Source organism: Aythya ferina, assembly GCF_964211825.1.
Source record: "Aythya ferina genome assembly, chromosome: 2".
Taxonomy (NCBI): Eukaryota; Metazoa; Chordata; class Aves; order Anseriformes; family Anatidae; genus Aythya; species Aythya ferina.
Genome location: NC_140297.1, coordinates 139,833,877 through 139,853,678, shown reverse-complemented (window position 1 = coordinate 139,853,678; position 19,802 = coordinate 139,833,877). Strand labels below are relative to the sequence as shown.

The window sequence follows — 19,802 nt, the reverse complement described above, 5'->3', positions numbered from 1 at the left end:
TAAAGGGTACTGGAGATGTGGTGTGTTGTTTTTTTCTTTACATACTTAGCAGCTAGAATATATAATGTATTTGCAATGGGTGTGATAATTGGAATGGGAATAAACCACCCCTCTCTATCTCCATTCAATGGAAGCTGTCATTTGCTTTGTAAGGATAGGAAAGGATACCACACACACACCACAAACACACACAGAGAAGCAAAGGAGAAATGTAATAACTCAAAGTGGTCCCAGGCTGCAACTGAATGAAAAGAGCGAAGAATTATCAAAAAGACTCCCTATCATCCCAGCTTGTTAGCATCCCACCTTACAGTCATCTTCCTAATAATTATCTCAAGTCTTTTCCTTAAGGTCATGAAGATATCAGTGTAAAAAACATCCACATGCAGGTCTGGTGGGTGGAGTATTTCTGCACAAAGCAAGAGAAATACCTGCAACTCTTAAAATTATTTGTGTTGAAGTCAGTGGCAATTCTGCACCACTGCACACAGGATGCAGCACAGGTTTTAAGACTTAATATATTGCTTCAGTTTAGACACAGACACCTGTAGTTAGATGCTGCACAAGAAAGGGAGACATTTGCACAGGTATGTTTATTTTTTTCCCTGTGTGTTTACAGTGCTTCGATTGTAATTGTACAACATTCAAAAAGCACAATTTCTTACCAATCTTACATACTTTACATCACAGTTCAACAATGTTAACACAAGTGTATTTACTAAATCAAACAGAATGGCCATAAACATTTACACTATTGTTCTGTAAACAATTTTTTTAATAAACAATGGGAAATGGAATTAATACAGATCACCACATGAAAGAGGAATGACCTTTTCCTTAAATAAATCACTCTGTTTATAAATACTTCAGTTCTCTCAATATACATTTACAGACATAATTGTTAAAAGCAGATTGCCTACACTTTCCTTTAAAAAGAAAATGTCTGGAGATGGACCACTGTGGGTAAAATTCACCTAACATATGAAGCAAGCATGTGATTAGTAGAGTGTTAAAGGTATTACTGTACTTCACCCTCACTTCAGTTTGTTTACACCAATACAGAGGATTGTCATGTTAGGGAACTTTTACTTGAATTCCAGTAAATTGCAATCAATCTTGTAGTACACGTATGGGTAGTACTCCTGCTGGCTGAGGTTTAAGCCTGGAATATCCATAGTTGCCTGCAAGTAAAGTTTGGAAGCCAGTTACACTCTTACAACTCAAATTTCTATTCAGAAGTAGATTAAAGCATTCATGTTTGAGAAACAAATAGGACGGGCAAGACTTCAAGCTTAAACTTCCACGTTCAAGTGACTGTTTAAGCAACATACAACAAGTTAGAACTTGGACAAATATTAACCTATTTTTCAAAATGAAACAAGGGCTTTTACAGAAACTAAGTAGCTTTGTATCCATAATTCACATCTGTTGCTATAGTAAACACTGCCACTAAAGGGAAAGCAAAGGACTGCAATTATGTTTTACTACTGTTAAACTCAGCCAGTTATAGGGTACTGAGTGATCCAAGAAGTTACATGAAACTTAGCTTCCCATTTTCACCTCGTCTTACATTCCCACCCCAAAAAAAAGTCCTTGAAATACTTTGGAAAAAAAAATACAATAAATATAACTTTAAGAACTATCATTTATTATTATTATTTTTTTAAATATAGCTAAACTCATCACGTAGTCTATCTTTACTTATTTAACTATGAAAAGCACGGCTTTCCAATACAAAATGAAGGTGGTAAAATAAGCTTCCCAGCAAACCAGCTTTAAACATGAGAACAAGACGCCTCTACAGGTGGAAAGGATGACTTCAAGTTCCTTAAGCCTAGTTTCAGATCAAAGTTGACTTTATTTGAATTCTTTGAGAATGTGAACATGTATCCAGCCTGTAAGGCATCTTTTCATTGGTAGTAGGGAAGAATGCAGTAAGAAGAAGTGATTTGGGACTTTTACATTAGACAACTCTTCAAATGCATTAGTTGCAACTTTAAATACTATCTTCCTTTGCAAAAATGTTAAGGTAGAGGTGTTATTTTTATAAGGAGATAGTTTTCTGTACTGTGAGAGAAGTGAAAAATATGGAGAGATGTAGCTTTTTAGATAGGCTAGTTAACTTTTGTTTAGACAGAACAAACCTAATACTGCATGGGAGTAGCAGTTACAAGAATACTTACATCAATAATGGCTGCTGCACTGCTGTCAAGGTGTTTGTATAAGTCATACAAAACCTCCCTCAGTTTTTTCATTGTTTTCTTATTAGGCTGAAGCAGCATGGCCTGGAAGTTAACCGGCAAACCATACCTGAAAAAGTTAATCAGACAACTATGAAAATGCTGAAATAAACCTTCTTTTACCATTTCAAAAGTTTTATTTTACTTTGAGAAAGAATCCTATTGCTGACAAGGGAAGTCTACTCATTTTCATAAAATCATTCTGATTCTACAGTTCATAATAAGGTGTAAAGTGGAACTTCTGTCTTCAAGTTTAAAATAACAGTACAGATGTCTAAATGCCTTAAAATTCCTGAATGCTTAGCACAACTCAAAAAGTTATACCTGAAGTCTGGACTAAATTTTGAACATTCCCATTAATCTACTTGCAAGGCTTTGCTTATGCCACTAGGTGGAGAATCTAGTCTCTATTCCACCCTCCTTTCTAGATACGTGGAAACATTTGCCAATATTCAAACTAAGTCCAACTGTTTTCTTTACTTGAGTTTGTCTTCAAAACCTGCCCGTAATGGCTATGAAAAACAGACTAAATTGCAAGTTGCTTTGCATTTTTCTTCCTCCGATTGTTTTCTTTTTAGCAACTCTTTTACCAAAACTAAAAAAATCTTTACATTTTCTGACCAAGTCCTTTCCACTCTGAAAAAACAGATAATAGCAGAGTACCTACAACTTTTATCAAGCACTGGGCGAACAACACGCGATTATCTACTTCAAATGTTCCACAACTGGAAGCAAGAGCTATGTCATCAACTATTCTTGCATCCTACCCTTCGCCTTTGTTTACTCCTTCCTGGAAGGCTGGCATTCACAAACCTCAGGCTACTAAAGCTGAGCTAGATGTGCTTTTTCCATTCCTAAACTTTGCAAGAATTTACTGCTCAGGTCTGTCTCATTACCTTAGAACAGATTCAACAAAAACTCGTAGTGCTTTCACATGAATCCATGCAATGAAAGCTTCACTGAAATTAACTTTCAGCCACCGAACCAGAGGCCCCTGTGAAAGAGAAAAAAATCTTATGAAGAAGAATCAGACAGTTGGGCATGTTTAAGCAAATACTCATTATTTATATCATAATATAAAGATAACTTAAAGGCAGAGTTCACACTATTGATACAATGGGTCAAGGGTAGTTTTCTACAAAGTAAAGATGAATTTCACAAGAACTCTGTTGTCTCTTCAGTACCCCATCCCACCTGTCCATGGGCTAACTATATTAAGGACCATTTCAACAATATCTGATTATTTCATTCAAATGTTTGTCCGTTTTCAAACGTCACGTACTATCAGCTGCAATCCCAGCACTTGGTTCAACACAGTTAAGAGCAACTCAGCTATCCCTGAGCAGATTAGCTGGGCTGCAGGCTGACTATGTGTCATGTCATCCCAGCAATATGTTCTCAGAATCACAAGCTCATGAAGTCATTATGCAGCATTAACACGTCTGAGACATCTCAGGTTTCTATAATGACTAGTTTATACAACTTACAAACTGTTTCTTCTTGTCAGTTGACAGCCTATTCATTTCTTCTTTATCAGCCTTCATCTCTTCTTCATTATACTGGAAGTCACGGACCATAAATCTGCATTTAGAAGTGAATAAAGATCAGAAGTGGCTATCTAGAGATGCTTCACAGCACAAGAGGGAACATACAAAATAAGCCTTACTTATATTCTCTTGCTTTATGCTTGAAGTCATCCACTGCCTTCCTGAATAAGGTGACATTGCAAAGGTAACTATCTTGATCCTCAAAAAGTACACTACACAGAAAAAAAGTCAGAATTATTAAGGTTCAAGTCACTACAGATCTGAAATACAATAGGTTAAGTTGTACTTTATTGCTACTAAGGCAGGAACATAGATGCAGATAATCACATGGGATTACTTCACAAATTAAACACTCTCTACAGAAAGTAACTGAAGCTTTAGCAACCACTCTTAATTACTCCCTCAGTAAAGAGTGACACTTTATATTTCACGTTCAGACACTTTGCCACTCAGAAGCGCTTCATACATGCCTATTTATTTGAGCAAGTTAAAATTATTTTACTGGAAAGGGAATTGAAGTTAGTTTAGTACCAAAAAATTTAGACTACAGAATTACTGGAAATGTATGTTCTAAAGAAAAAGGAAATGGATTTGAAAAACAGAAGAACTCAAATTAAGACAACAGAAGTTGATTAGAAAGTGTTACTTATACTTTAAAGAAGATGCCAAGATTCACTATTTTATACTTCAATATAATGCTTATTCTGAGAGTTCACCTTGAGGAAAAAGCCTCAGAGATTTAGACTGTTCCTCAACGCCATATTTTTTCTCAAAGTGATTTATAACACTTGTATTGAACAAGTCACCTCTTCTTTACCCATCCCTATGTGATAGTTTCCCCAGTAAGTAAATCAGAATCATTAGGAGATCTAAGCTGAAGTTGATCCAACTAAAATGTGACGTAAGGCAGAGCAAGCTCAGATTTTGTAAGTGGCATAGAGTTGGTAGTATCAGATCTACCCTATCAAAACCCAACTGTCAATTTAAATTAACACCACATCAATGCTTTATGCTACATGTTGACTTTATTTTTGATGTGGTAACAAAGTTGCTAAAGTGGCTTCACCCTGTTAATCAAATCCTGGCATTCCTCTTCCCCATCATAAACATCAGCACCAGTCTGGTACCCAGGGCCTTTGTTAGCACGCAACAACATAATCAAGCTTGATTGACTCAGATAAAACTATAAAGCTAGACATTTTGACAAGCTTTAGACTAATCTTTAGAATTTAAAGTCAATACAGATAAAGATCAAAAAAACGTAACACAAGCAAATGTGAGATCTAACATCTGACAACTTACTTGCTGGAACGTGGTACAACCATCTCTGCTAGCGTTTCATATTGCTTAACCCAGTCATTATAGTTCAACCTAGAGAGCACACAGGTTGCGATTACTGTTAGCATTGTAGAATAAAATCTTAGATTAGTACATCAAGGATTTTTTTTAAAGTTAAAAACAATTAATTATCACATCTTCCAATCCAGGTATAGGTTGTTAAAAATACACAAGGCATCAGGGACAATTCTCCTCATACCATTTTTTAGGATTATTGCTAAATAAACTACATTAGCCAAAGTGAGAAATACTTTATCTTCAGTCCTCATAGAAGTTTACAGGTATACAATTACTGAAGTCAAGGAATGAGAAAATGAAATCAGTCATTGTTCAATATAGTTGTCAGAGGACCAAATGAACTTAACTGTCAAGGTTTATCAGAAACTCCTCACGCAGCTCTGCTCGTCTGAGTTACTGAAGGGAATACTACTTCCACAATTACAAGCAGGTTCCCCAAAGTCCTGCACTTGCCTAAGAGACCACTGAGAATTTGGGAAGCCCTGCCTTTCTGTAGCTGGTGGTGAAGGGATTCTACACCTAAATCACCAAAAATAAGTCAAAGGTAAAAGAAAAATAACAGCTGATGTATACTAGCCACCAGTTTTCTGCTAAAACTACTGCACCTGTTTTGCCTTCACCAGAGTTTTACACATGACAGACTACAACTGCACGCAATAAACAGCCCACACGCTATCTTCACAAGTTAGAAACTCTCTCCTTATGCCCATCTCCAGGGAGACAGGCTAGCACTACAAAGCAGAACGAGCTGTCCAAAGCTTTGCCATTTTCTCAACTACAAGAGTTTTAAAGACATATGTATCACAACTTTCCTTGGCCAGGGAAAAGAGTGTTTTTTTTTATTGTTTTATTTCAGATCTGTTGTCATTTCAGATGAGGAACAGGCTGTTCCTCAGGTTTGTTTTAAAGTTTCTTGTTAAAGATTTAACATGACATAAGCACTATTGCATTGGTAGAGACAGAAATACATGAGCAGTATTCTCACAACCTGAAAAAACGGGGAGCAAAGAAGAAAAGGGTTCACTTTGTTAACTAAATGGGGAAAGCCGACATAGAGCTAAACTGGGTAATTCTACCACTAAACATTCGAATGGAAAACAACTCATGTTTTCACTCAGTATTTTCATAAGGATACTTTCTGCAGCATGAACCACCATGGCTAATAAGAGACCTAAGTCTATATTCCCAGTTTCTCAAAGAAACTCATGAGCACTCAGCATTGCTTATGGTGAGCTCCTACAAACAATGGAATATAGGCACACGGGTTCATTTGCAGTAGGCGTCCAAATGTTTTTGTTTGTATATCCATGAAAACTCAAAGCAATTCAGGCATCCTTTCCTACAGTAGTGTAGGATTATGGGGTCTATTGCTTGATTTACATTTATTATTTTATCCTGCTCTTCAGACAAGCAATAAACTTACTTTGGTACAATCACTAATAATGTGACCAAGTATTCTGAATCAAGTACAAAGTCCTCTTTCTTTACAATATCAGCAAGGCTTCTGGTTAGCAAGCTTCCTCTGTAGAGAAACAAAGACAATCAGAGCAAACACCTTTAAGAATTGAGCTGGTATAGACAACAGTTTCTATTGCTTGAAAGTGTAACATATTTCATTTAAGCATTCAGTATGGCAGAGCAAACAAAGTGTCCTTACATGAATGTTATATATACAAAAGTTTTTATCAGTAGCTCACTACTTTTTAATCAGTAGCCCACTCAGTGCTGAGTGTCATTTCCATATTCCCCAAACTCTGAACTCTTTTTAAAAGTGATCCAAGACCACAAGAACCATTAATTCACTCTGAAGGCCAGTATATGGAACCTCAGTTACAACCAAGCTACTGCAGACCTACATACAGAACCCCAATGATAATTTAAAGCAGCAGCACGTTGCCTTATTCTCAAAAGAACAAGAACCTACACAGATTTAATGGGGCTTAGCCGACAGATTACCACGGCTTAACAAGGAACTTATGGCTCCCTCATGAAACAGCTATCGTTATTCTGACCCACAGACCTGAATGAGCCACCATTAACGATAATGGCAGGGCTGAATCAAATTAATCAACCATATTTGGACAGAACTGCTGTATCTCGACTACTCATCATGTGTACATGACAAGGCAGCATGCGGTCCTCTTTTAATTTATCATCACTTGCATGTATGCAACAGCTGTCTCTCTGCTGGTTGCTTTTGAGGGAAGAACCCCAATTAATATAGATATGTTTAGAGCATAAATTGGAATGAAGGGGAAAACTTCACTGTTTAGCCAGACATGTAAGTAGCAGTGTTACACACCGCTTTAACAGCAAGCTTCTCTTGAGGGCTTCAGCAATTTATACAGTTTGTACATGCTTTTGTGTATTTCACTATCACTTGCCAATCACAAATGAGTTATTACCAGAAAGTCAGCTGGCAATAAGCATCCTTCTATTGCATATACTACTCAAGATTGATAAATGCCTCAAAAACACATCAAGCTTAGAGCCAGTACCTCTTCACACATTACTAAGTTTTCACGGTTAGAAAGTTTTCCTGCATTGCATTAACAAAAAAATTAAATGTGACTTACGCATTCTTTCTTTCCAAATTCTGAAGATTCCCTTTTAGATTATTGTATGCCGAGGCTCTTGCTTTAAGATCATTGTCAATCTGGTTTACTCCCTTGAAGATCAAAAAAGCATCTAAAGAACTGAGTTTTTAAATGATTTCTTAATTTCAAAGCTTAGATCTTTCATCTGCTATCAAGAACTTGATGAAAAATACACAAGCTAAAACGCTTATTTCTCTAAGGCTTAACAAGCTTCCCTCAAGACTCAGAAAATTTTGGGTTAGAATTCCTATAAAGGAAAATGAACCAATAATAAGAATTACACATCCTCTTCTGGTATCAACCGGACATGCTACTGCACCGAGCTGATCAACTCCACCAGCTTGAGGTCACCACCCTCCAGCTCAGCTGACAGAAAAGATTATTGAAGTTTACCTTCACACTGTGATACAAATTTACTGGTTAACACTGGCTAACCTGTCCTTCAGCTGGTTTTCACACTTTCCTCTCAAGACTTTCAGTGGCAAAAATGATGGTATAGTCTTATGAGCAGCAAATCAAGCATGAAGTATTGCAAACCAACAATGCTTTTCATAATCTACAACTTAAGATGAGACTCTGCTGCACTGTATTTGCTTATTACATGTTTTTTCTTGCACTTTTCCTTGAGATGAATAGCCTTGCTCACTCTGAAAGATAAGAGTATCAACTAAATGCATTACCTATCTGATTCCAAATGGCTGCTATTTACAATTCTAAGTATTACCACTTTTTTCTGAAGTTATTTCCAATTTTGTACACTTTCAAAGAAAAATAGAAATTCTACCACCATTTGCCTTCATCAAGTCACCTGCTGCTGTTTTATATTGGCAATGGTTTACACATATACAGGAAAATCTATTTTACAGATATTTTCAGTTTATATACTTAAGAATGTCTGGAATTGCACAGGGCCAGCTTCAGGGTAGACACAAACAGTATTTCAGACAAAAAATGCATTTGTCTATTTAAGTATTAATAGCATTCTCCATTTTATGACTCTGGTACCCTTTGATCATCTTCAAAACTCTTATATTAAAATTGTAACTATTTCACTGTTCAGACTGACTTATATTTGGCTTGCCATTCCTCCTCAAGTAAGCCACCTTTCTCAAACACATCCTCCAGGCTTAACTGGAATAACTGCAAAAATAGTTAATTCCCAGTTAGGCTGTTTGGCAGCAAGTTGGAAAACACAAAACAAAGTAATAAATAGTTCTCAAATATCCACTCATACTTCTATCAGCCTATACAATGACTTATTTTTAAAATATCAATGTATTTAGCTAACAGTTGGGTAGCTGTAAGAACTTGGTGCAGCATTGCTCCGGCATTATACCACTGCCTACTCTCTCCTCCACCACAGTAAGTAGGTACAAGTACGTGAGAATTGCCAGGGGCACGTATCTGAGCATGTAGTTAAGAAACTCTCCTTTTAATTGTGCCCTGGCTGTTGACAAAACATTCTGCTGGCGTACACCACTTCAGGATACTACAAACAGCACTTCAACTTGGGTATCCAGATTTTATTTTTACAAAATAAATCTTTCTTAACAGCTACACCACTTTGTTATACAGCGACCTTGTTTATGGTAACACACAAGCACACCTGTCTGCACCAGGAAGAAGTTGTTAAAAGCACAAGCATCCCGGCAGGAAAAAAAAACTTTGAGTATTTCACAACGCGCATAAAATAACTCAAGCAAAAATGTTTTATAAAACAAACGACCTTACCTTTGCAATAATTTCTGAAATATTCTTCAAGGATTGCTTGATCGGATATTTGGCCATATCCCACTGGAACCTTGTGATATAGGTGACCAAGTCAACTAAAATTTTGAAGGGGGACTTTGTTAAGACACAATAAGAGGACTGATTTAGGAGTACTGTAACAGAAGAGTACTATAACAGCCTGTTGTAGACCTTCACATGTATGTACCCTGTTGCTTAAGAAATCTGAAAATAAGCTACCAAAATCTTAAGTTTTCTGTGACCTCTGCCTTCAGACATTGGTATCTCTCCATCTTTGTAGACCCAAAAATGGTATTTACTAGTAACTATGATGGCTGGAGAAACACAGACAAAATCAGCCATTATTTTGCTTCGTATGAAAAATGGCTGGGAGAAGGCAGGGTTACGACTGTTACATGGCTCACCTGAAGCAGCAGTTTTGTAAAACTACAGGAGAGACTACCCTGAGCCCTTCTCTTAGAATAATTGCGTTAATTGCTGCATTTGTTTTCATGTTTCCATTCATACTAACCTCTCTCCAACACACCTTACAAAAAATCATCTGTATTCAGATGACAGACCAGTACAAAAAATGTTTTCAATGACCAGTAACAGCCATTTTTATGCTCCACCCAAAACTTCTGACAATAGCCTTAAAGGATCAAAAGGCTTCTACGAGTGAGTATTTAATATGCAGATCTGTAATTTCTCGCTATTTTGGATTCTATCATTCCTTTCAGGATAAATAACCCATGGGAAAACATATTTCCATACCTAAACTAGGCTTTCAGAACATCAAACAGAAGCAGCATTAAGTGTGTGTCTGGATCACCGCCTTCCCTCCTACTGCTCTTAGGATTTGCATATTATGGTTAACACTTTACCTCCATTAGCCAGAAGATTTTCCTGAACTTTATCTTTACTATCTTCCAGAACATCAGCCATATACTGGGCCACCTTTTTCACAACGCTGAAAAATGAAAGATAAAGCTAATAAAAAAAGAAAAAAAAATTGCCATTTTGAGAAACACTATTCCTAAAACTCATCTGAAATTGTCTGGAAATTAAGAGATTGAATCAGGTATAAAACGTTGAACACATAAGCTTTTCAAGAGTACCAACTGGGCTTGCTATCTGAAAGAGACCAATTCAAACACATCTCAATTTATTTAAATCATTCTCAAGCACTGCTCTCATCGGTTCTCAACAGGCTGAAGATACTTCCCTTGCCTCCAGGGAACAAAGGTTGACACTTCCAAATGTAATCCCACTATACTCCAAATTTTTACCCCCTCCTTTTCTTCTTTCAAATCTGTGGCTGTTTCAAAATCCTAACCCCATTCTCAAAATATGTAGTGAGGTAGAAACCATCAATAATAAAAATTAAACACAAGGCAACTGTGACAATGAAAAATGAAAGAAAACCAAAGAGCTATAGAGAAATCCCAGCCCAAAGCCCTCATGAGATCTGAGGCGTAAGACCTGCCTTCTCCACCAAAAAAGCTAATGTTTAACATTACTCACATGTGCCATGCCAAACATTTTCCTATTCTGTTTAAAAACAACTACTTAATACTTCTCTCCTTGAAACAGAAGATAGCTCCACAAGTTCTGGCTATGTTATATTAGCTCAAAAATCACTTTCAAAGGACCATTAGTTTCTTCAAGATAAACGTCCTTTGTATTTAAATTTTGAGGCTGTATAATCATCTCAGTGGGTTAAGAAACATGTTACCTTCCTGAAGCCTGTAAACAGTACTCTAACTTGCTAAAATGCATTTTACTCCATCTCACCATCACTTCCTGCAGCTGCCATGCTCAATTCTGACCAGCTCTACAGAATCTGGCACCACACAGCACTACTACAGGGAGAACTTGGGGAGATGATGAAGGGAGAACCTTCATCCATGTCCCACTATTCCATGAGAAGCGTCTCCCCCAAGCACAGATACTAGGAAAAACATCAGCTTAGCCTACTGAAATTGGCTTGTTGACTGCATACAAAGGATCACTATGAAACCTAAAAAGTTTGAAAATAGCCCGTAAATCATTAAGGATTGGCAAAGCATCGTATCAGTGTTCAAATATTATACATGCTAGTAAAAATAAACTGTTACCTCTCCACAAATGCATCCAGTTTAGCCAGCTCATCTGACAGACCAACTAAAACATCCAGCGTCCCAACCTAGAAGGAAAAATCAAAATGCATTAGCAACTGCATACAAACCTAGAAAAAGAAAACACCCCTAAAAGAGTTTAACTACATACACAGAAGCCAGACTATTCCCCGTGGTATATAAATTTAAGGTATGCTCAAACTCTGCTCCCTTTAGGAATAATTTTAGTTCACAGGAAATAAAAAGAGTAGAAACAAAACCAATCGTTAATAACCCTAGTGGGCCACATGAGTTTTCTGCAATAACTTCTCTAAATACTGTAGGCACCCTATAGGTTGAAGGTCATCCTAACTCACATCCACAGAGCTCCTGGGAAGAGACTGACACCAACTGGATTAGTAGATGTAAGAAGAGGGGCTACATCTCCTGAAATAACTCAGGATGGTCTAAAGATGAATGATAACTTACGGCAGATGGAAGATGCTCTAAGACAGCGTGTGCTCTGGGCCTGTTCCCTAGTGGAGGCAGAATGAGGCAGCGTGCCACCTGAACTTGAACCATTCTGTAGGCAGATAGGGGTGGCATTTTTTCCCCTTCATTTTGATAATCTCTCACTTACAAAGCATTGAACTGAGCTCACAATTTTTTTTCTTCAAGACACGTTCTGGTGTCAGACCTTATCTTGATGAAACACTGTCTTCTACCTTTTCTATAGCTTGATAGTTGCAGTTAACCAAGAGAAACTGCTTTCAGATTTTGTTTCTCTTCCCTTCTCACTGTAATAGTTCAAATGGTTTCCTTCCTATTTTCTATAACACACACTGGCTGGTCACACTGAAATGCTCTCAGTTGGATGGAGACAATTGCTACTTCTGGACACAGAAAAAGCAGGAGCTGTTTGGTCATCTGCCCTATTTTAAATCAAGCCATTTCATTGCATCTCAGCCAGCAAAGCAGCAGCAGACACATCAGAAGTGTAAGAAAAAAAAAAGAAAGAAAACCGTGTAATCTGAATACTCAGATCACAAATCTCCATTTGCACCTTAATTTCCAAAGCTGATTTTCTTCTCCTGCTTACTGCTAGCAGTATGAGACCCCAATTGCTTCCTGTGGGAAAAAACTGCTTTATTTGCTGAAAGAACACAATTTGATGAACCTTTAAACCTTACAGTATGAGAAATTCTTATAATTCCAGAGAAAAGATAATTGTTTAAATTAATGTTTTGATCCACAAATACTCAACAAAATACATCAGCTGCTTTCTCTAAAAAGTCTGCAAGTATTCATCACCTGCAGTTTTAGTCTAAAGAAACAAACATGATGCCAAACAAACACTTCTTAGGACGTGACAGGGGGCTTACGTACCTTCAGGTCTGGAATATTGAACTTTGAATTAGTAGAAAGATTGTTATTTTTTGTGGTCGCTGCGTGTAGTTTCTCCCATGTCTGTTGACAAGTTTTTTCCCCAGGAGCAGAAATCAGCCAGAACTCGGTCATTTTTGTCTCTTATCGTGATGCTTTCTGCTTCTGAAGACAGGGGCAAGATGCTAGTAGGAGAAAGGAAGTGGGATGGAAGAAAAAATATCTGCCATTAGTTTAGGATTGAAAGCTTTGCCTGAAGAAAAATCATCCTATTCCATGTAATTGAAGTGCTGTCCTAGCCACTGGAAGACATTCTACCGAGAGTATCACATGGTTCCAAATTCACTTTTTCCTATCTCCCAAATCACGTTTGCACAGTTGCAGAGTATTTTTAAACTGCCCATCCTGCAAGTTAAAGGCTGAGCTTGCAACATTAACATCTGCAACTCCACAGAAGATTATAAGCAACCTAACTGAAAATAAATCCAATAACACAAGACCCAAATCACGTTTTCAAAGCTCTGTGCAACCTCCAAGATCTGTGTAACAGACTGCTTTCTGAGAGAAAATGCAAGAGAAACATTTCAGCTCTGACACTAGAGCCTTTGCAATCACTTTTCAGATTAGAACAGTATTTTGAAGTCAATTAGTATATCATTTAAATATATTTTAGGCAAACTTTGCTTAAATGAATAAACTAAGAGGGCTCTCCCAGCAGCTAAGCATTTCAACATGAAGGGGGCTCCATTCTAGTCTCAGTACCTCCGTTGTCATTGCAGACTTCCAATAAAATTACACTAATGCTAGCATTATTCAAGAGAACCAGCACTAAACACAGTTTATGTTACAGGGCTTGTTTAGGGAAACACTTAACTGTGTTATGGGCCTCCACTGGAGGTCTACTATCAACATTTTGGAGTGAAACAAAATTTAATTTCCTCTTATTCTGGAGACTTAGGTGCATTATCTTCCTTAACACATGCCAAACGTTACGTTTTCCTACGCCTCGCTGAACCCTGGCCCTATAAAAGACCCGGCCAAGTTTACAGTAAACTTCACCCACGCACGGAGGCAGCCCTGCAGCTCACACACACACTCAAGTGCCTAAGCTTTAGATTGGCTTCTGCTTGGACACGATTACGCTAAGACAAGAAGAGGCTTTGGAATGGATGTTGACTAAATAAAAGGCAGAAGTTCAGGTGGCAGCAGTGAGTATCCCCGCACGAGGCAGAAGAGCTGCAGCACAGAAGTCCAAGGCTCCTGTTCAGTGAAACAGACGGAACATGGTGTTCTCATGCTTTCCACTAAAACACAAATAGACCTCCAGAAAATGTATAAAGTTTCCAGAGATTACACCAGATAAGGAAACAGTTGCTTGTTCACCATGAGTCTCATTCTCTGCACTACAGATTGGAAACAAGAAATCTAAACATCTCTCACAGGGAAAAAAAAAACCTTTAATGGATCCATTGCAAAGAATAATTGGAAAACTTTAATTACTGAAAGCAATCTTTTACAGTCAGTATTCAAGGACTGACTGTGCAGACTAAATATTGACGAGTCTACCATAAACATAACTGGCTGCAAACACCCGAGAGACTTGCAGCAAAAATTTAATCATGCTAAAAAAAAAAAAAAAAAGTGAACTAGAGAACTTCATGATTCCTTAACACCAGAGGGGAAAAAAACGAGTTGTTCAACTCAGTAACCAACATCTTTTTCTACTGCTCAAATGGAACAAGCAAAGGCGGGGCAGCTGTCACTTCCACAAATCACAAAGCTGCAGAACACCTTTTCCCTGTTCCCGCCACCATTTTTCTCTGCCTGTCTGGTCTCCAAGAAGCTCTGTCCCACTTCACCAACCAGGGGAAGTGGGATCATCCCCATCCCAGACACCCACTCAGTGCAGCATTGTTTGAAATGGTCAGTGGGGAGGAGTACCGACACCGTCAGACACATGAAAGACCAACAACCGGGCACTACTCCAGCCAGACACACTGACTAGTTTCAGCATCATGGCTTTTCTATGGTCCCAGAAAGATTTTCAAATACATATATGGGGAAAAAAAGCTTCACAGAAAAGTTTTAAACGTTTGTTTGGATGCTTGTTCTATGTCAGGAAGATGGAGTTTGCACTCAGAACTACAGGGAACAAGGAACAAGAAGCAGAAAAAGGAGAAGTGCAAGAGAACAGTAAGAAAAACAGAAACAGCCACTAGCCAGCCAAAAATACGTATTGGCCCACTGCAAAATGAAAGCCATTACACTTAAACAGCACCAGAGAAAAAAAAAAAAAAAAAAAAAAAAAAAAAAAAAAAGCAGGAAATACCAAGGGTTCAGATCATTTAAGTATGCTGACAAGTATTTTTGTTTTTTAAACTAAACTATTATTTTATTCCCTTGAACTGGAAATAATGGAATGTAGTCTTCCGTGAGATCCACCGCTGTAGTAAACTTATTCTCTCTTTAGGTCAAGAGGTATTTGTAAGCTGTCAAGCATTGGCATCTCAGCAGCCTGCAAAATCTATCAGTGGTCTCGTTTTGGCCTTACCAACAGAACTACATGGATAACAAGCAATGACCTGGATACTGCCCACGAATTAGCTGCACCTTGCCCCAAGAAGACTCCTCAGTGCTGTAGTTTTGGTGGAATCTTAAACTGCACCTGTAAAATGACCTGATTGCCCCCAAATTCCAGCCCAATCCACACTGTGGTCTCACTGTACTAAGCACTGCCTGTATAAGGATGTAGTCCTGACTTAAACTGAAAGTCTGAAGCATTCTGTGTTGAAAACTAAGTTACATGGGAAAACAAACACAACAACAAAAGCCCACAAGTTACAACCCTCTTGTGAGTTTTTTAAAACAAGCTGGCAGAAACAAATCTTGTTTAGCCTCTGGTTACCTCCTACCCCAAGAAAACCCCAAAGGGGCATTCAACATTTCAAATCCTCTTCTAACAACCCTGTGATTAACTTCCTTTCTTTTCTCTACTTAGCTAATTATTACAACTGAAAACTTTAACTGAAGCAGAGTATCTAAGGCAAAAGCTGGGAGGATAACCCCAACAAAGAGCGCCTACCAGCCATCATCTCACCCTCCTCACTCCCAGTGAGCATTAACTGCAGTATTCCAGTCATTTTTTCCCCAGACGTCCCTGCTGTTATGTTTTTTTTTGATAACAAACCCGATGAAAGAACCTAGAAGCAGCAATCGGAGTGGGCAAATGAGCTTTTGTTTACACCCTGGACCTCTGTGACAGGCACTGTTTTGTAACATACTGCTGAGTGGAATTTGTCATAGGATGGTTTTGCCTAATTACTGCTGGCTATTCTTGCTATTCCAATTATTTGACATACACTCATAAAAGGGCAGAAACATTCATAAATGGACGTCCAAATTCATAAATGGCATTGTCAACAACACAGAAATACATCAACTTAAAAATATTCAGCACTATAGCACACAGTTCATGAGCTAACTTTCATTCCATACTACACCACAGCGATCCTGAGCGAGCAGGAACCATGCTGCTAATTCTGCTGGGTCTGGTAAAGCTATCAAAAAATAAAACAATTTCTGAGATGTCATTATAAGTATATTCTCACCAATGTAAGCATGAAGTATTGCTATACGATTAAAAGAAGAAAAAAAAGAAAAAGGGGAAAACCCATTAAGCCAAGAAAATAAGAAGCAAAGCGTATAGAAAAGTCTCTCTGCAGACCAGGCTGAACCAAAGTTTAGAAGCTCTGGGAAGAGGTTCTGGAATCCTAGCTTTATATACAGCATTGGGCAAGCCACACGGGTTCTTACAAAACCTCAAGGTCATTAAGTTATTGTTTTCATACCGATCAACTGAAGCATCAGCATCTCAAATAAATAAATAAATGAAATCTTATGAGACCAGTGATGCTTTGACCCCCCTTCACCTTGCACAAAAAGTGAGACTTCCCACTTTTAAGGGCTTAATACCACAAATCCCTCAGAACACCCTTTCTGTCATTCTAGGTTGAAGAGCTGAGCGGCGTCCCACTGAATTCCTCTTGACGCCTTCCCATAAACATGCCTGCAACACGATTTTGAAGCGCAATAAGGACTTCCACGAGCCCTCAGACAGCGTTTTATGTAACACCAACACTGCCGGGGCGTTCTGCTAGGCGAATAGATGCCACTCATCTACATCTACACGCTGTTCTTGGCACATCGTGCCCCTGGAAGCTTTTCCGCTGAAGCCCCTAGGTTTGAACTGCAGCTACTCCAACACCTGAAATAGGTTTGACATGTTATTTTGAACAGATGTCGCATTTCTAGCCATAATTAACAGGGTTTAATTTCTGTATCGTTTAGAGAGGCGGACAGGAGGAGGCAAAGGGCCCTCAGACACCAAAGCTCCCAGGCAGCACGCCCTGACGCGCCCCACAGAGCCTCCAAGCGACCCCTTTCGGCTCGGACGCACACACCCCGCGATGCCAGGACGGGATTTGCACTGCAGCTCCCCAGAGCGGCGGCGGGGCTGAGGCAGGGCTGAGGCAGTGCCCGCGGCCTGCGCCCGCACCCAGCGCCCAGCCCCCAGCCGCCATCTTCCCCCCAGCCCTACCCCCAAAAACCCCCCCTGCCGCCGGCCTCTCGCCCTCCACCCCCCCAAAATCCCCTCCCGGTGAGGCAGCCGGGCCCGAGGCCTCCCCTTCAGCCCTCCCCGGTGCCACAGGCCGCGGGAGGAGCCGCGGGGGAGCCCCAAAAACCTCGGCACCCCCCGGTTCTTCTTCCTCCCCCCCCCCCCCCGCCGCCCTCCTCCTCCTCACCGGCGGCCGCGGCCCCGTCACGGCGCCATCCCGCCCAACCGCCCCGCGTCACGTGACCGCCGCGGCGCCGGTCACGAGGAGAGGGGGAGAGGGGAGGGGAGGGGCGGGGCGGGCTCAGAGCGCGAGGGTCGCGGGTTCGAGACCCGCCTCGGCCCCCGCGGGTTTTGGGGTTGGGGGGGTGAAGGAGGGGAATGGATGGGACGGGGAGAGGTTGGCTTTTCCTGCTGGAAAATAGAATTGGTGAACGCATCGGCGCTGTTTAGGGAGAAAAGCCTGAAGTTTGCGTGTTTGTTTGTTTTTTTTTTTTACCCGTAGCCCTGTGGTTGGCTTGCGGTGTGGGGTGACCAGAGGCAGGGGGTCACAGCCCGAGAGACCCCAAGCCACGTACGGGTCAGGGTGGCCTTGGCTGCTGACAGGCGTTACATAGGGTCACAGAATGGTTTGGGTTGGAAGGGACCTTAAAGATCATCTGATTCCAGCCCCCTGCCATGGGCAGGGACACCTCCCACCAGCCCAGGCTGCCCAAAGCCCCATCCAGCCTGGCCTTGAGCACCTCCAGGGATGGGGCATCCACAGCTTCTCTGGGCAGCCTGTGCCAGGGCCTCACCACCATCAGAGTAAAAAGTTTCTTCCTCATGTATAACCTAAATCTATGCTCTTTTAGTTTAAAGCCATTCCCCCTTGCCCTATCCCTACACCCCCTGACACTGAGTCCCTCCCCAGCTGTCCTGCAGCCCCCTTTAGGCACTGGCAGGCCGCTGTAAGCTCTGCCCGGGGCCTTCTCTTCTCCAGGGTGAACAACCCCAGCTCGCTCAGCCTGTTCTCATAGGAGAGGGGCTCCAGCCCTCATTTCTCATTTCATCCTCATTCCTCTGGACCCATCGTTCTAGCACTTCCATACCCTTAAATATCATCATGTTTTTAGGACAGAGAAGGCTACTTGGGTTTGAAACCCTATGGGTTCATTCCTGCTGTGTTTGTCAGGCTGTATCAGGTAAACTCTTGGAAAGCAGTCTTGGAAAATGTGATGGCAGCTCACTGATCAATACTGCCAGTATGTGTGTACTTAAATGCTTTATTGCTATCGATCTTCAGTGAAAGAGTGGGGAAAGAAGACAATATGCAGGCAGGTGGAGAGTGGGAAAAGACGGATTTAGAAAGAAACTGTTGCAGTTTTATTTTGGCACTAAAACTCCCGTTTCTTACTTTGCACTGTAATGCCTAAGTGAAAAATACCAGGCTGAAAATTGCTGTATTATTAAAGAAGTCAATTCCTTTTATTGTTTGAAACTGCTTACCATCTTAATTCACAGTATTATTTGGAGAAAGCAGGAACCAAGCACAAAAAGCCAACTACTGCGGTGGTTTTTTGGTTTTGGTGAACCAAGCAATTCTTTCATTATTTTATTTTATTTTATTTTTTTTTCAACTGGGCACAATTTAGCACAAGCCTATAGCCATAGGTGGACCGTGGGGAACTTCCACTGGCAGCACAGAGAAGGCACAGATGTGATAGCAGATACCAAAAAGGTGACTTCACAGAGTCCCAGCCCAGCAGAGTATGTGCTTTCGTGCCTCTGGGAGCAACTCCAGGCCTCCAGTCTAGTGGTCTTCTCCCCCGTATTTATAGATCTAGCTGTTCCAGACTTCGCTTAGTCAAGCTCAAAGCATGAATGTTGTTAAACAACAACTGATGGGGCTAGTGAGTCTTCCCGTAGCCATTCATGTTGTTCTTCAGCCATCGGAGGCTTCTAAAAATATTCCCATCGCCGAACTGCCCACAGCCATTCATAATATCCTAGACATGCTCCTACTGGTACAATTTTGTTAGAGAAATATTTTTCATACCAGTATTAAAAAAAGCACACTCTTAAAATAATTTAGTAAGGAAGAAACTTACTCACATTAAAAGTGTGCAAACTAATTTTTAAATACCTGCATTCCAAATTCCATCAAAAAATATTTCTTAATGGCTCAATTATTAACATTCAATCAGTTTTCAGTGGAAATTATTGTAAAACCTAGCAACAGGCACACTTTCTCATTATTATTA

General features: G+C 40.0%; 1 protein-coding gene across 3 annotated transcripts; it reads right to left on the bottom strand.

The window, feature by feature from the left end:
* Positions 1-574: 574 nt before the first annotated feature.
* Positions 575-17,845, bottom strand: ATP6V1C1 (ATPase H+ transporting V1 subunit C1). Of its 3 annotated transcripts, none has more exons than XM_084510604.1 (13): positions 17,750-17,845; positions 12,951-13,132; positions 11,586-11,653; positions 10,353-10,438; positions 9,472-9,566; positions 7,720-7,811; positions 6,567-6,665; positions 5,090-5,158; positions 3,907-3,999; positions 3,728-3,821; positions 3,137-3,234; positions 2,184-2,310; positions 575-1,181 (listed from the first exon to the last, which is right to left on the bottom strand). In XM_084510604.1, exons 2-13 carry the CDS (start codon positions 13,080-13,082, stop codon positions 1,086-1,088), a joined length of 1,149 nt encoding a protein of 382 aa, XP_084366730.1. In that variant the 5' UTR covers positions 13,083-13,132; positions 17,750-17,845; the 3' UTR covers positions 575-1,085. The 3 variants fall into 3 exon arrangements, with proteins under 3 accessions (XP_084366730.1, XP_084366731.1, XP_084366732.1); XM_084510605.1 differs by lacking the exon at positions 17,750-17,845 and adding an exon at positions 15,530-16,540; XM_084510606.1 differs by lacking the exon at positions 17,750-17,845 and having other exon boundaries at positions 10,353-10,458; positions 12,951-12,999.
* Between the last annotated feature and the right edge of the window lie 1,957 nt (positions 17,846-19,802).

Excerpts from the sequence above, each read along its gene's own strand:
- ATP6V1C1 (XM_084510604.1), bottom strand. The coding sequence starts at position 13,082 with ATGACCGAGTTCTGGCTGATTTCTGCTCCTGGGGAAAAAACTTGTCAA. Across the intron at positions 9,567-10,352 it reads AAATCTTCTGGCTAATGGAG|TTGACTTGGTCACCTATATC; the intron begins GTAAAGTGTTAA and ends TCAAAATTTTAG. Across the intron at positions 2,311-3,136 it reads TTTGTTGAATCTGTTCTAAG|GTATGGTTTGCCGGTTAACT; the intron begins GTAATGAGACAG and ends TAACTTTTTCAG.